Source organism: Capra hircus (genome assembly GCF_001704415.2).
Source record: "Capra hircus breed San Clemente chromosome X unlocalized genomic scaffold, ASM170441v1, whole genome shotgun sequence".
Lineage (NCBI taxonomy): Eukaryota > Metazoa > Chordata > Mammalia > Artiodactyla > Bovidae > Capra > Capra hircus.
Window position 1 is genome coordinate 35,192,574 of NW_017189516.1, and position 17,333 is coordinate 35,209,906.

The 17,333-nt window shown below is 44.9% G+C and overlaps 1 protein-coding gene across 1 annotated transcript; it reads left to right on the plus strand.

Moving 5' to 3' along the window:
- The first annotated feature begins 7,002 nt into the window (after positions 1 to 7,002).
- LOC102185351 (ferritin heavy chain-like) lies at positions 7,003 to 7,545 on the plus strand. Its single transcript, XM_005700947.2, has one exon. It carries the CDS (start codon positions 7,003 to 7,005, stop codon positions 7,543 to 7,545), a length of 543 nt encoding a protein of 180 aa, XP_005701004.2.
- The last annotated feature ends 9,788 nt before the right edge of the window (positions 7,546 to 17,333 follow it).

A 17,333-nucleotide genomic window follows, 5' to 3' on the forward strand; every position in this document is an offset into this window, starting at 1 on the left:
TTGGGGGCAGGAAGAGAAGGGGACGACAGAGGATGAATTGGCTTGATGGCATCACTGACTTGATGGATCTGAGTTTGAGTGAACTCTGGAAGTTGGTGACAGACAAGGAGGCCTGGCATGCTGGAATTCATGGGGTCACAGAGTCGGACACGACTGAGCGACTTAACTGAACTGAACTGAAACAAAGACCCAGAAGAACTGGCCTATATAAATGACTTAACTGCCTCTTTACTGCCCTCCTCTTCACTTGGCAGAATGCCCACACTGAAAAATGGAGTATTCCTGCAATTATAAGTAAACAAAGATGTCACAGTCATTAGTGATTTTGGCCTTCCAAATGTGGATCCTAAGGACAGTCAGAAAGGAAAACAATACCTGCAATCCTGCAGCCATGTGGCTGCAGCCACTCCCTATGGTGAGCACAGAGGAACGAACTCAGGATGTAGAAAAAACATATGTTACTAGCCTCAGACAGCTGAGATGCATATGAAAGGAATGATTTCAGTGAGCCCACACTTTTGCATCTTTCCATACACAGAAAAGTACTGAATTCCTTATATATATATATTCCTGATATCTGATTTCTTTAATTCACAAAAATACTTCTGATGTTCAGACTACCTGCCCTTTGTTGCAAACTTCTATAAAACCTGACTTCCTCCCACCCTCACCCCCACCCTCCTCAGAGCAATCTCATGATTATGTGAGATGCTATCTCCCAGGCTTGCAGTCCTAAAAATTCACACCAAATAAAACACAACTTTCAACTTTAAGGTTGTGATTATTTTTTTAGGTCAACAATACCCTTTCTCTCTGGATATGCATCTCTATCTTGCTTCTAACTTAACTAAACAAACCTATCTCTGTGTGCTCTCCCACTTGTTTTTGTGCTATGTCTCTAATAATAAACTTTATACCTGCATTTATAGTTTCTGCCTCCATGATAAATGCATTTTTCACTAGGGGCAAAGATCCAGGGAAAAATAGCTTCTAGCTTCTAGCCCTTGCTGGTCTGGTGGCTAGGATTCCTGGTTCTCATCCAGGTTACCTAGGTTTAATAAACTGTGGAAACTTGTTAAAGAGATGGGAATACCAGACAGCCTGACCTGCCTCTTGAGAAACCTATATGCAGGTCAGGAAGGAACAGTTAGCACTGGACATGGAACAACAGACTGGTTCCAAATAGGAAAAGGAGTACGTCAAGGCTGTATATTGTCACCCTGCTTATTTAACTTATATGCAGAGTACATCATGAGAAACGCTGGGCTGGAAGAAGCACAAGCTGGAATCAAGACTGCCAGGAGAAATATCAATAACCTCAGACGTGCAGATGACACCACCCTTATGGCAGAAAGTGAAGAGGAACTAAAAAGCCTCTTGATAAAAGTGAAAGAGGAGAGTGAAAAAGTTGGCTTAAAGCTCAACATTCAGAAAACCAAGATCATGGCATCCAGTCCCATCACTTCATGGGAAATAGATGGGGAAACAGTGGAAATGGTGGCAGACTTTATTTTGGGGGCTCCAAAATCACTGCAGGTGGTGATTGCAGCCATGAAACTAGACACTTACTCCTTGGAAGAAAAGTTATGACCAACCTAGATAGCATATTTAAAAGCAGAGACATTACTTTGCCGACTAAGGTCCGTCTAGTCAAGGCTATGGTTTTTCCAGTGGTCATGTATGGATGTGAGAGTTGGACTGTGAGGAAAGCTGAGCGCTGAAGAATTGATGCTTTTGAACTGTGGTGTTGGACAACACTCTTGAGAGTTCCTTGGACTGCAAGGAGATCCAACCAGTCCATTCTAAAGGAGATCAGTCCTAGGTGTTCATTGGAAGGACTGATGCTAAAGCTGAAACTCCAATACTTTGGCCACCTCATGCGAAGAGCTGACCCATTGGAAAAGACGCTGATGCTGGGCGAGATTGGGGGCAGGAGGAGAAGGGGCCGACAGAGGATGAGATGGCTGGATGGCATCACTGACTCGATGGACATGAGTTTGAGTAAACTCTGGGAGTTGGTGATGGACATGGAAGCCTGGCATGCTGCGATTCATGGGATCGTAAAGAGTCAGACATGACTAAGCAACTGAAATGAACTGAACTGAACTCCTGGGCAGGGAATTAAGATCTTGCTTCATGCTGCCACTCAGTGCTGCCTCGCTGAGATCACACCTACAGGGCATTGCCAGGAAAACAATCAAAGCTGCACAAACCCATTTGGTTGTCACTATTAGGATCCTTCACCTCAAATAGATTCCTCTGGTGGTGGCCCCAATGGCACCATGCCACATGGAATAAGCCCACGTTCTTGGCCTTCCTGGTGGAACTCTCCACTGGATACGAGGGACACTTCCTCTCCTGGTCAATATACTAAACATCTTTTATTATGAACTTAAACAGGGTACCCTGTCATTAAAGATATGCTTAAGACCCGAGTCATGAAGTCACTATCTCCCTTGTTAATAGCCCCATTTGGCAGGTTCTTCAGCCAGCAACCAAAGGAAGGCATGTCACCATAGATGATCAAAACCTTAGTGCTCAGGCTCCCTAATAAGGCTTCAATTCCTATTATAGAACTGACTGAGGATGTATAGTTGGCTGAACAAGTGTCCTTTGTGCTCACTGACCTACTAACATGTTCCACTTGATCTCATCTTTGATGAGTCCCAGGCTCTCTTTGCTTTTGCTTTTTAAGGGGCTGATTATACATTTATGCAGTTCTCAATGGAATATTTAAATAGCCCTGCAATCACATGTAGCCTCTGCCACCAGGATTTAAATACATTATAGTTGGAAAGGTGTCATTTTGGGCATTATATTGATGGTATTATGCTCAGGGGTCCCTCTGAAAGCAGTACAAGTAGACCTGCACATGCTCACACACCACCTAGATCTCAAGATCCAAGGCTTAGCCTTGTCTGTCACATTTCTGGTCATCAACTAGTCCTACAGGGCACAGGTCCGCAAGCTTGGGATCTAATGCCTGGTGATCTGAGGTGGAGCTGATGCAGTAATAATAGAAATAAAGAGCACAATAAATGCAATGCCACTGAATCATCTCAAAACTAACCCTGCACCCCTGGTCTATGGAAAAATTTTCTTCCCTAAAACTTGTCCTTGGTGCCAAAAAGGTTGGGGACATCTGCTCTAAGGGCTGAGAAATTTCCCCAACAGTCAACCATCAAATGCATTGTTTAGTTGCTCAGTTATTTCCGACTCTTTGTGATCCCATGGACTGTAGGGCTGTAGCCTGCCAGGCTCCTCTGTTCATGGGATTTTCCAGGCAAGAATACTGGATTGGGTTGCCATTTCCTTCCCCAGGGGATCTTGTCAACACAGAGATCAAACCCAGGTCTCCTGCATTGCAGGCAGATACTTGACCACTGAGTCACCTGGGAAGCCCCAAACACCAATTACTCACCATGAAACCATCCAGTACACTCAGACAAACACAACAGGCCTTTTCCTGTTCTGGAGGCAACACATCCCTCACATCTCACTGTTTCTTTACCGTGTTATACATGCAATCACATACAAGTTGGCGGCTTTCCACTGGGGCTAAGGCCAACAAATATGCTTTGGAAGGTGCCCTGGATGCATTCCAGCAAGTCTTCCCTTTATTCCCCACTGGCTCCCTATGCCCTATCAAGTCATTGGTCACATGAGACTATGCCTCCTGGAGTCTTTGGACCACACAGGAAGAAGTCTACCTGGTTTCCTTTGGGGTTTTGGACTAAGCACCTACCCCCAGCAGCAGGCCTGTATATCCATTTGAGCACCAGCTTTTGGCACCCTCTTGGGCTCTTTGAGGAAGTGAGCTCATAAGCAGCCTCCATCTATTACTACTCCAAACATAAGTTCCTGCAATGCCCGGGGTTAGAGATGCCTCTCAAGAGAAAAGCTCAGCACGCACACATGATGCCTCCTTGATAACATGGAAATGGTACCTTCAGGGCTAAACTTGATGTCAAAGGCCTTTCCAAAGGACAAGAGGATGTGGTTTCCCCCATGCTCAGCCCCTGGCTGGAGAGTAGCACCCTTTCTGCCACTTCCTCCTCCTGTGGCCACTTGGGGAACCCCTATGACCCACAGCAACAGATTTTATATCTTGGGATCCAAAATTACTGCGGAACCACAAGGGGAAGGGGTTAAATCACAATGAAAAAACTGGAAGTGTTATTCAGCCGTGTCTGACTCTTTGTGGCCCCATGGACTATAGCCTGCCAGGCTCCTCGGTCCATGGGATTTTCCAGGCCAGAATAATGGAGTGGGGAGCCATTCCCTTCTCCAAGGGATCTTCTCCATTCAGGGATCAAACCTGGGTCTCCTGTACTACAGGCAAATTCTTTACTGTGAAAGCCACCAATACGGGTTCCCACAGGGGAAATGTCTGTGGGGGTCAGGTGAGTGCCCCAGGGATTTGCAGCCAATAGCATCACTACTGAGTGGGTTGAACCCACTCAGAACAACACAAGACATCTGTTGTTTACCTTCCTCCTGGAGCACGTCTTCCTCACTCCTCCTTGGGTCAGCCTGGTCATGTAATAAGCAGTCAGTGGTCACAGGACCACAGCCGGACCAGAAGTTTCCAAAAAAGAGTTACAGGCTCTAGCCACATGTCAGAAGACTCATTTGAACTCCATCTACATTCAAAAATACAACTGAGGTATTGGATTTTATGTGCTCAACTATAAAATAAATGACAGGAAAGGATGAAGGACCAGTGATGATCCCCATAGTTTTTTAAGTTTCTACAGGACATCTGTCTGAGTCCATTGCTGGCCATTAAATGCAGCACATGGGTAGCTTCTGATATAGCAGCCCCTCTCCAGATTAAAAAATAGGGTGTGAAAAATTACGGTTCAAGGACTTTCCTAGAGGCACACTGGTTAACACTTTACCCTCCCAATCCAGGGAGTGTGAGTTCAACCCCTGGGTTGGGAACTAAGTTCCCCCATGCCACCTGGTGTAGCCTAAAGAAAAAATAGGATTATGGCCAGCATTAGAGAATTGTTGGTTTAGTTATGCCAAAGGAGTACACATAACCACTAATCAATGATTTGGGATTTTTGTGCATCAAACTGCTGAGAGATGGAGAAGGGTGGTGGTCTTCATAAGACCACACAAACTACACTCCTGCTGGAAAAAAATCATACACAAATATCAATGGTTATTTGGAGAATTGACCAAGGGACAGCAGTTTGGGAGAGAGGTGCTAAATAACTCTCCAGAAAACTTACTTTAGTCCTAGGTGGAAAGGAAACCCAAGCCTCTTTTTTACCCCCAGGGTGAAATGTTGATTATCCCCATTGATAGAGGATGACAGATCACAAACTCTTGAGAAAATTTCACCAACAGATTAGAACAACAGAATATAAATCAAGAACAACTCAGCTGGGGGAGGGGTGGCAGCACGTGACGGGAGGGATACACCACTTAACCCCCTCATCCCACTCCAGTGTTCTTGCCTAGAGAATCCCAGGGACGGGGGAGCCTGGTGCGCTGCCATCTATGGGGTCGCACCAAGTCAGACACAACTGAAGCAACTTAGCAGCACCAGCAGCCAAAAAATCAGGAGTATGATTCAGCTCTATCATCATCCAATACCTCAGTTGTATTTTTGAATGTAGATGGAGTTCAAATGAGTCTTCTGTCATATGTGGCTAGAGCCTGTGACTCTTTTGGAGACTTCTGGTCCGGCTGTGGTCTTGTGACCACTGACTGCTTATTACATGACCAGGTTGACCCATGGAGGAGTTGAAGACTTTTTAACTTCTGGATCTGTGTTTGCACCAAGAGGAAATGCTGTAGGCTTACAGTAACTTACAAGCTGTAGTCATCCAGAACTTCCTTCCTGGCTAACTAGTCAGAGTAGACTAACTGCTACAGCAAATATTCTGAGTCTTATTAGCTTAACACAGTACATTTTTACTTTCTGTTCTTACCAAGACCCAGTGCACACTGGTGGGGCAAGGGATGGGGCTAGAGTCTCCTTATGTCATTCAAAGGCTCAGGAAGGGAAATTATATGAGAGAAGCTCTGATGTAACTGTGGATCCACTCCACAGAAGAGAAAGAAACAAAACACAAAGACATAATCATCTAGGAGAGATACAGGAAAGTCTTCCAATTTCAGAAAATACCAAGCATTTGGCATTTGGGATGATCCTTATCTTACCTGCAAGCTCCAAACAATGTATCCCAAAGAGAGAAGACCACTCCCTAACTGACACACTACACACACCCATTCAGAGGAGACTAATAGCGGAATGGATGTCATAACTGTAGCTCAGATCCATGGTAAATTTCAAAGCTAATCAAATGAGTCCTTTACACCCAAATATGGATGGACAAATGCTTACCAGATATTTGACAGAAGTGGAAGAGATCATGATGCATAAACAGAACAATTTCTGGAGGAAAAAACAAATATACTACAGGAAACAGAAGAGAACATCACAAAAAATCCATATACATATTGTCAGAACTGTAAAGATGATAGTAGGTTTATAAAATGGGAACAGGGTGCTATAAAAGGGAGCAATTAGAGAATAAGAGAAAGTCCTTGGAAAAAAAGTATTATGGCAAAATTAAAAACTTTGTGGATGCAAAGTACTCACCTCAAAGCGGCTCGGCCTCACCCTGGCTTTGACAGACAGTGGTCTCGCCCTCCCCACACCCTGGCTTTGATAAACAGTCATTTCACCCTGCCCACTGTTCCTGCCAATGGATCACGCCCACCCACGTGACCTCTCCCTTAACCAATCTCAAGCCGAGGCACTGACCCTGCCCAACAGACGCCATTACCTGTCCATCCCAGAGACCGCGCCCAGCCACCAGCCATATCTGGCCCGGAGCCCGCCTCCGGCCACCCACATTGTCCACCCTGGAAAGCTTCCGAGGAGGCGGCTGGCGCCCGCGCCTCCGCCCCCACCCCCGCCGATTCCTGCCCCGCAGACGCCTCGTCCCAGTCGGCATCCCCTGGGTTGGGGAGTGGCCCACCATGCTGCCCACGTCGCCCTCACAGGAGCGTCGGAACTACCGCCCCGAGTGTAAGGCCGCGCTCAACAGCCACGCCGCCCTGGAGTTCCGCGCCTCCTTCCAGTGCCTGGCCGTGGCCTTCTACCTCGACCATGATGACGTGGGTTTGAAGCATTTCTCCAGCTTCTTCCTGCTCCGCTCCCACGAGCACAGCAAAACAGCCGAGAGCCTGATGTTCCTGCAGATCCAACGTGGGGGCCGCATCTGCTTCCTCGACATCAGAAAGCCTGAGACTCAACAGTGGGAGAGCGGACTCCAGGCTATGCAAGACACCCTGCACTTGGAGAACTGCGTCAACCAGAGCCTGCTCGACCTTCACCAGCTGGCCACCGACAGCAGCGACACCAACCTGTACCAGTTCCTGGGGACCGGCTACCTGGAGAAGCAAGTCAAGTTCATCAAGGAGCTGGGGAACCATGTCAGCAACCTGAGGTCACCAGAAGGTGCCCTGGCAGAGTACTTCTTTGACAAGCTCACCCTGGGTGATGACAACAAGAAGGACTGAGCCTGGACTGGACTTTCCCCTGAGTCCTAGGTGACTGCCCAAGGTCACCAGAAAAAGTTCACTTAAGTTTTTCTTCTTTCAGTATTGCCAGTTCTTCCGATAAATTGCTTCCTAAAGAAATAAAGGTCCCTTGTTGATTCATGCATACAAACCCTTAATCTTTCAAGTTTTAAAACAGGTATCCAGGAGTCTCTTGAGCTACCAATGCCCTGTCCACAGGCAGCTCAATATCTGCACAGAGGGAGGGAAGAAGGGGAACCATGGGACCCTGAACAATACAAAATGTACCTTCCCCTAATAAACAATGTGGTACACAGGGTGGGCATGGGTGAGGTGAGGCCCTGGTGATTGTGGGTGACTCTGAATAGATGAGCTATAAAAATATGGCCTGAAAATCATGATTGGTGTTGATCTCCAGAAACAGTGAAGGGAATGGGATTGGGAAGGGAATGAAATCAAGGGGTCTTCATTTTGTTTGAAGCAGACTTCTGGGTAGCAAGATGGTGGCCCTGGATGCTGGCATAGCAGAGTCCCTCTCTGACAAGCTCATCCTGGGCTACAGTGACGATCTAAGGGTAGCAGGGCTGGCTTTCCTAGAGACACACTTCCTGTGGTTACCACTGCTGTGCATGGATGCTGCCCTTACAAAACATCCCCGTGTGATTTTTACTTGAACTGTACCACCCTGCGATAAAGTAACATGGCACCACTCAAAATTTACCTCAGTTCTATTGAGGGTGAATCTATATAGCCCTTCTAGGGTGAAAAATATAAGCTCATGATTGAACGTCAATTTGTGATACTGAATATAAAGTAAAATGAATCCCCCTGAATATGAAGTCACTGGTACTGGCTGCATTGAGGAATGTAGTGTGGGAAGGGTTGAAGCTAGGAGACCAGTTAGTAGGTATGACAGCTGGTCCAGATGAAAGATGACGGTGGTTGAACTGGAGTGGAGGATGAGGAAATGAAGAGATGTAGACACATTGCATATGGATTGGGATACATCAGCAAGGTTTCTTCATGGACCAGAGAGGAAGAGTGAGATATGAAGAAAATAATCTAATTTAGCCTGGGTTGATGGTGGTGCCGTTTTATCAATTTGAGGTCTTTTGCCAGGGGCACAGCTGGGATGAAAGGTTGGAGAAGGCATGTCATGTAAAATCTGAGATGCATATTAGACATCCAAATGGAACTGTCATGCAGGTAGCCACAAAAATGAATCTGGAGTTCAGAGTGGATGTGGATGTCAGTTTTAGAAACAGACCTATGGGAAATACCATGATCCCTATATAGATTGTGTTGTCATGGGAGTGGAAAACCTCCCTGGAGAGTGGACTAGGAGTACGGCAGAGCCCAAGCCCAGGGTAACTAACATGTAGAAGCAGGGCTGAGGTGATGAAATGCCCAGGGTGTGCTAACCTCACCTTGACCATTAGCTAACTGCAGACTGTGCCCATACCCCGTGGCTCCAAATCAGCCTGTTCGTGACCTCAGTGTGGCCTCCTGGGATATGCTTTCAGAATAGGGAGAAGACTGAACTTTTTATCTTTTTGTGACTATGCAGAAATAAATTTTCCAGTTAAAAAAAAATATTTCTTAAGAAAGTGATAGGGACTTCCCTGGTGGTCCAGTGGTTAAGAAGCTGCCTTCCAACACAGGGGATATGGGTTTGATGTCTGGTCCTGGAATTATGATCCACATGCCTCAGGAAAACTAAGTCCATGTGCAGCAACACAGACGCAGCACAGCCAAAAACCAAAATCTTTATTTTATTCCTCTTCCCCTTTAAAAATTCAGCCTCTTGGTCAACTCTATTTGATCAGGTGGTCTCTATACATGTAAACCCTAATATTGCCTTTGCCTAACAAAAACACTCAAAATATGTTTCTTCTGTGCCTGTTGCTGCTACGTCACTTCAGTCATGTCTGACTCTGTGCAACCCCACAGACGGAAGCCCAACAAGCTCCCCTGTCCCTGGGATTCTCCAGGCAAGAACACTTGGAATGGGTTGCCATTTCCTTCTCCAGTGCATGAAAGTGGAAAGTGAAAGGGAAGCCGCTTAGTCGTGTCCAACTCTTAGCGACGCCATGGACTACAGCCTACCAGGCTTCTCCGTCCATGGGATTTTCCAGGCAAGAGTACTGGAGTGGGGTGTCATAGGTCTGGTTAATAAGGCAAAAGTTAAAATTGTACAGATCTTGCCTGTCTTATGGTCCTTGATAAGACATGGTCCTCAGATTGACACATGGTCAATCTGAGTCTCCTTAAAGTTTGCAAACTGCTTTGAATATTTACAAATATTCAAATATTTACAAATATTCTTCCCTGTAGCTCAGACTGTAAAGAATATGCCTGCCATGCAGGAGACCCTGGTTCAGTCCCTGGGTCAGGGAGATCCCTGGGAGAAGGAAATGTCCACCCACTCCAGTGTTCTTGCCTGGAGAATTCCATGAACAGAGCAGCCTAGCAGGCTCCAGTCCATGGGGTCGCAAATGGTCGGACTCGACTGAGTGACTGGCACTTTCATTTTCCTCTAACAATGTCTCAGATCTTACATATGTCAATTAACTGTTCTCCTATAGATAGAAGCAAGTACCAGCTGAGTAGCTGTTCATCTTTATAACTAGAAATTGAATTTTTGGTTGTGCTGGGGCTTCGTTACTGCACAGGCTTCTCTCTAGTTGCGGTATGTGGGTTCCTTATTGTGGTGGCTTTGCTTCTTGCACACCATGGGCTCAAGGTGCTTGGACTTCAGTAGTTGTGGCACATGGGCTCAGCAGTTGTGGTTCCCCGGCTCTAGAGCACAGGTTCAGTAGCTGTGATGTGCAGGCTGAGGTGCTCTGCAAAATGTGAGAACTTCCTGGATCAGGGATCAAACCCAGGTCTCCTGCTTTGGCAGAAGGATTCTTTACCACTGAGCCACCAGGGAAGCCTAAAGATCCTTCTTGCTCTTCAGTTTTGGAGAAACAGTTAAGTGTCATGGATTCTTCCACATAGATGGCCTGGGTTCAAATGCCATTCTAGCCACTTACTAAATGGAGGGCATTGGGGTATGTTAATTACCTTCTCTGTGCCTCTGTTTTCTCATATGTAAAATAGGGATCAAAAAACTATGGCTTAAAAGACTAGATGGTTTATTATATTGTAAATGTTTAATTTAAATTTAAACATTTAAAATTAGTATCTTGTCAATTGCCCTCAGGCAGGGCAGTATCAAATGAAACAAGTTCCCAAAGGGCTAGATGACCAAGGTCAACCCAGGGCATTCGTACATGTACACTCTCCATTTTCTACCTCAGATCTTATATAATTGGTGGGGGGTGGGGAAGCATACATAGGGCACAGCTTTCTGTATCTGCCTGAATGCCCTATTCCCTTACTGGGGGAAGATCTAACAAAGTTAAATGCCCAAGTGACTTTCTCACCAGAAAAAGTAGATGCTAAACTACTCCTAGGTCAAGCCTGCATCCTCCAAGCTGTGCTATGACAATGGAGAGACAAACTTCAACCAGAAGTCCCTGAAGAAATTCTACAAAAGGTAAGAGCAGATACTTGAGTTGTGGGGAGGCCAGGAAGAGCCAAGACCGCTGACGCAGTAGTAGGAAAACGCCAGCCCAGTACCAAGTGTCAGAACTGAAAAAGCAATAACCTTTAAAGAGGCATGTGAAGTATAAAGCCTCTGACAACCACCGTTATTAGAGGCCAAGTAATCCAACCTCAGTAGTGTAGCGTTAGTGGTTCAGTCATGTCCGACTCTTTACGACCTCATGGACTGTAGCCCACCAGGCTCCTCTGTCCATGGGATTCTCCATGCAAGGATACTGGAGTGGGTAGCCATTCCCTTTTCCAGAAGATCTTCCTTACCCAGGGATCCAACCTGGGTCTCCTGCACTACAGGCAGATTCTCTACCATCTGAGGTACCAGAGAAGTCCCTTATCAAACTTATCAATATCAATAAAATACTCCAATACTGCCGGTATAAAAGCCAGGGGCCAGAGATTATTGTTTGCATGGGATCTGAGACCCACTGACTAAATTGTACACGATATACCTCCCACAGTGCCAAATCCTTATACTTTTACTTACAATCTTATTCGGAGACTTTTGCTGGTTTATAATTCTGGACCTAAAAGATCCCTTTTAATGCATACCACTCAGTCCTGAGGCCTAGGAACTGTTGCCTTTGAATGAGATGATCCAGAGACTAGTATGAAACAACCCTACTGTTGGATGGTGCTCCCACAAGGATCGAAGAATGCCTCCACCATCTTCTCGGCAAGCCTTAGCCAAGGACTTAAGGGACCGCCAATTAAATGAAGGAGTTGTACTGCGATATACGAATAATATACCTAATGGCCAGTAAAACGAAGGAAGCTTCAGGCCAAAATACAATCCTTACTTTCAACTTTCTGGCAGACTGGGGATATAAAGTGTCCATGGGAAAAGTGAAAACTTCTCAACCAACTGTAAAATATCTATGACAAAGAAACATATTCCAAATGGAAGGGAGGCATTACAGTGACTGCATCATCCACCAGAAAGCAATCATGAGGATTCTCAGGAATGGCTGGGCTTTGTTGTATTTGGATCCCTAACTTTGGGATCATGGTAAACCCCTATATGACACTCTTAAAGGAAATGACAATGAGCCACTAAGATAGACTGCAGAATGCCATGAGGCCTTTCTGTACAATTCACTCAACTCCATTCTAGCAGACATAACCTGACAATCCAGATACGGAAATGCTTACAAATGGGAGCAGCTTCATGGACAGGGGACTCTTTGCTATCCAACAGTAACTCATCAGGAAGTCCTAGAAGCAGAAATCCTCCTCCGGGTATATCTTCCCAGAAGGCAGAGCTAATAACCTGCATGAGAGCCCTGCACCTTGGAGCTAAGAAAAAGGTAATTCCTTCTCCTCATTCTAAGTACACCTTCTCTGTGGTACAGGTATGTGGGGCTATATGAAACGAGAGCTCTATGAACATCAGGAAGGAAAGAAATACACAGAGGAGATCCACGACTTATTAGACTCTGTTAGAATGTTGGAAGAACCAGCCATAGCTCACTGCCCAGGCCACCAAAAGATGGATAGTAATATAACTAATGGAAATAATTTGGCCTATCATGCATGCATGCTAAGTCACTCAGTCATATCCAACTGTCTGCAACCCCATGGACTGTAGCCTGCCAGGCTCCTCTGTCCATGGGATTTCCCAGGCAAGAACACTGGAGTGGGTTGCCATTTCGTCCTCCAGGGATCCTCCTGACCCAGGGATCAAACCCACCTCTCTTGTGTCTCCTGAGCTGGCAGGTGGGTTCTTTATCACTAGCATCACCTGGGAAATAATTTGGCCTGTCAGGCCACAGAAAATCAGCCAGAACCAAAACCCCAGGTCCTAAAACCCTAGCACTCATCCCACGTGTGGACCTATTGCTGCTTAAGCCTCAGTATTCAGTAATGGACCTAGAGAGCAGATGAATGGGGATGTTATGCTCAATAGCACTCATTAGTAGAGCAACACAAATTGAAACTTACCATGAGGACTTCCCTAGTGACCCAGTAGTTAAGAATATGCCTTGCAATGCAGGGGACACTGGTTCAGTCCCTGGTTTGGGAAGATCTCACATGCTGCAGAGCAATGAGGCCCGCGAGCTACAACTACTGAAACCCACGTGCCTAGAGCCCATGCTCTGCAACAGAGAAGCCACCGAAATGAGAAACCCACACACCACAGCTGGAGAGTAGCTCCCATGTAGCACAAATAGAGAAAGCCCTCACACAGCAAGAAAGACCCAGCACAGCCAAATAAACAGACATTTCTCCAAAGAAGACATACAGATAGGCAAAAAGCTCATAAAAACATGCTCAATGTTGGTAATAATTAGAGAAATACAAATCAAAACTACAATGATGTATCACCTCACACTGGTCAGAATGGCCATCATCAAAAAATTCTATAAACAATAAATGGTGGAGAGGGTGTGGAGAAAAGAGAACCCTCTTGCACTGCTGGTGGGAATGTAAATTGGTGCAGCCACAATGGAGAACAGTATGGAGGTTCCTTAAAAAACTAAAAATAGAACAACCATATGACTCAGAAACCCCACTACTGGGCATATACCCTGAGAAAACTATAATTCAAAGACATATGTACCCCAATGTTCATAGCAGGCCTATTCACAATAGTCAGGACATGGAAGCAGCCGAAATGTCCAGTGACACAAATATAGATAAACAAGATCTACATATATACAATGGAATATTACTCACCCACCAAAAGAAATAAAATTAGGACACTTGTAGTGATGTGGATGGACCTAGAATCTGTCATACCGAGTGAAGTTAAGTCTGAAAGAGAAAAACAAACATGGTCTACTAGTGCATATATATGGAATCTAGGACAACAGTACTGCTGAATCCATCTGCAGGGCAGAAATAGAAATGCAGACATAAAGAATGGACATGTGGACATGAGGGGGAAGAGGGAGGGGGCCAACTGAGAAAGTAGCACAGACATATATACACTATCATGTGTAAAACAGACAGCTAGTGGGAAGCTGCTGTATAGCACAGGGAGCTCAGCTTGGTGCTCTGGGATGGTGTAGAGGAGTGGGATGTGGGTGAGGGAGGGCGGCTGAAGAGGGAGGGGATATATGTACACATACAGCGAATTCACTTTGTTCTACAGCAGAAACAAACACAACATTGTAAAGCAACATACTCTACCCTCCCAAGAGAAAAGGAAACCATGGCTTCTAGCAGCACAAGTAGTTCATATGGGCTGATTCGAGACTGGCCAATCAGCTGACTCCTCAAACCCCTTAAATTTCTCCTTCAACCTTAGGGTGAAGAACCAGATTTGAGAACCTTGCTTCCTGTCTCGTTGCCAGCTGACCTCACAATAAAACTCCTCCTTTTCTCAAAAGCCAATGCTATAGTATGGGGTTCTATGCACATCAGGCAGTGAGCCTGTCTTGGTAATAGACACACGGTTAACCAGACACATCAAGTGACATAGACACACACACATTTATGTATTTGTTTCATCACAAAGTGCTTTGTTTTATACCATGGGTTGTCAAACTATGGTCTGCAAGCCAAATCCAGCCCACCATCTATTGTGTTACTTTTTAAATTTGTTATAGACGATGTTTTTTGAGAGTCCTTTCAACTGCAAGGAGATCAGACCAGTCTGATTCTAAAGGAAATCAACCCTGGATATTCATTTTAAGGACTATTTTGGAAACTCCTATATTCTGGCCACTTGATGCAAAGAACTGACTCACTGGAAAACACCCTGATGCTGGGAAAGATGGAAGGCAAAAGGAGAAGGGGACAACAGAGGATGAGATGGTTGGATGGCATCACTGACTCAATGGTCATGAATTTGAGCAAACTCTGGGAGACAGTAGAGTCTACATACTACAATCCATGGGGTTGCAAAACGTTGGACATGACTTACTGACTAAACAACAACATTTTTAAGAGCAGTTTTAGGGTGATAGCAAAATTAAGAGAAAGGAACTGAGATATTCCCAGACCACATATTCTCTGGCCCCACATATGCATAATGTATGCCACCATCAACATCCGGCAGCAGAGTGGTAAATTTGATACAACTGGTGAACCTACACTGATACATCATAATCACCCAAAGGCCATAGTTTATGTTAGGATTCCTTATTTGTGGTGTACATTCTATGGGTTTGGACAAATATATAGGGACATGTACCCCTGGCTATAGTCATGTACAGAGTTTTCAGTGCCCTAAAATATATCCCCTTCACCTATTATTTCCTCCTCCCCTCTCAGCCACTAATCTTTTTACTGTCTCCATATTTCTTACATTGAGATATAATTGACATATACCAATGATTTCAGGTATATAACATAATAATTAGATATTTGTATATGTTGTGAAATGATCCCAAGTAGTTGACATCCATTACCATTCAATAGTTACAAATTTTTTACCTGTGATAAGAACATTTCAGACTTACTATACTAGGAACTTCCAAATATACAATAGTGTTATTAACGACAGGCACCATGCCATACATTATAACTCATGACTTAAAACCGGAAGATTTTGTCTTCTGCTTCCTTAACCCATTTTGCTCACCTTGAACCCTCACCTTTGCTCTGGCAATTACCAATCTGTCCTATACGAGTTTTGGCTTTTGGGTGTTATTCTTGATTTAGATCCCACATATAACGGAGATACATATACAGATACATATTTGGTATCTGTCTTTCTTAGTCTGACTTATTTCATTTAGCCTAATGCCTTCCATTTGAGGTATTTCTAATCCTGAAAGATGATGCTGTAAAAGTGCTGCACTCAATATGCCAGCAAAGTTGGAAAACCCAGCAGTGGCCACAGGACTGGAAAAGGTCCGTTTTCATTCCAATTCCAAAGAAAGGCAATGCCAAAGAATGCTCAAGCTATTGCACAATTGCACTCATCTCACACGCTAGTAAAGTAATGCTTAAAATTCTCCAAGCCAGGCTTCAGCAATATGTGAACCGTGAACTTCCAGATGTTCAAGCTGGTGTTAGAAAAGGCAGAGGAACCAGAGATCAAATTGCCAACATCTGCTGGATCATCGAAAACGCAAGAGAGTTCCAGAAAAAACATCTATTTCTGCTTTATTGACTATGCCAAAGCCTTGACTATGTGGATCACAATAATCTGTGGAAAGTTCTTTTCAAGAGATGGGAATACCAGACCACCTGACCTGCCTCTTGAGAAACCGATATGTAGGTCAGGAAGCAAGAGTTAGAACTGGACATGAAACAACAGACTGGTTCCAAACAGGAAAAGGAGTACGTCAAGGCTGTATATTGTCACCCTGCTTATAGAACTTCTATGCAGAGTACATCATGAGAAACGCTGGACTGGAAGAAACACAAGCTGGAATCAAGATGCTGGGAGAAATATCAATAACCTCAGATGCGCAGACGACACCACCCTTATGGCAGAAAGTGAAGAGGAACTAAAAAGCCTCTTGATGAAAGTGAAAGAGGAGAGTGAAAAAGTTGGCTTAAAGCTCAACATTCAGAAAACTAAGATCATGGCCATCTGGTGCCATCACTGCATGGCAAATAGATGGGGAAACAGTGGAAATGGTGGCAGACTTTATTTTTCTGGGCTCCAAAATCACTGCAGATGGTGATTGCAGCCATGAAATTAAAAGACACTTACTCCTTGGAAGGAAAGTTATGACCAACCTAGATAGCATATTAAAAAGCAGAGACATTACTTTGCCAACAAACATCCGTCTAGTCAAGGCTATGCTTTTTCCAGCGGTCATGTATGGATGTGAGAGTTGGACTGTGAAGAAAGCTGAGCGCCGAAGAATTGATGCTTTTGGACTGTGGTGTTGGAGTAGACTCTTGAGAGTCCCTTGGACTGCAAGAAGATCCAACCAGTCCATCCTAAAGGAGATCAGTCCTGGGTCTTCATTGGAAGGACTGATGCTGAAGCTGAAACTCCAATACTTTGGCCACCTCATGCGAAGAGCTGACTCACTGGAAAAGACCCTGATGCTTGGAGGGATTGGGGCCAGGAGAAGGGGACAACAGAGGATAAGATGGCTGGATGACATCACCAACTTGATGGAGATGAGTTTTGGTAAACTCCGAGAGTTCATGATGAACAGGGAAGCCTGACGTGCTGCGATTCATGGAGTCACAATGAGTCGGACACAATTGAGTAACAGAACTAAACTGATGATAAGTGATGTGGAATACTTTTTATGTATCTCTTAGCCATCTGT

What these genes read in the sequence shown, in the direction of transcription:
- LOC102185351 (XM_005700947.2), top strand. Translation starts at nt 7,003, where the DNA reads ATGCTGCCCACGTCGCCCTCACAGGAGCGTCGGAACTACCGCCCCGAG.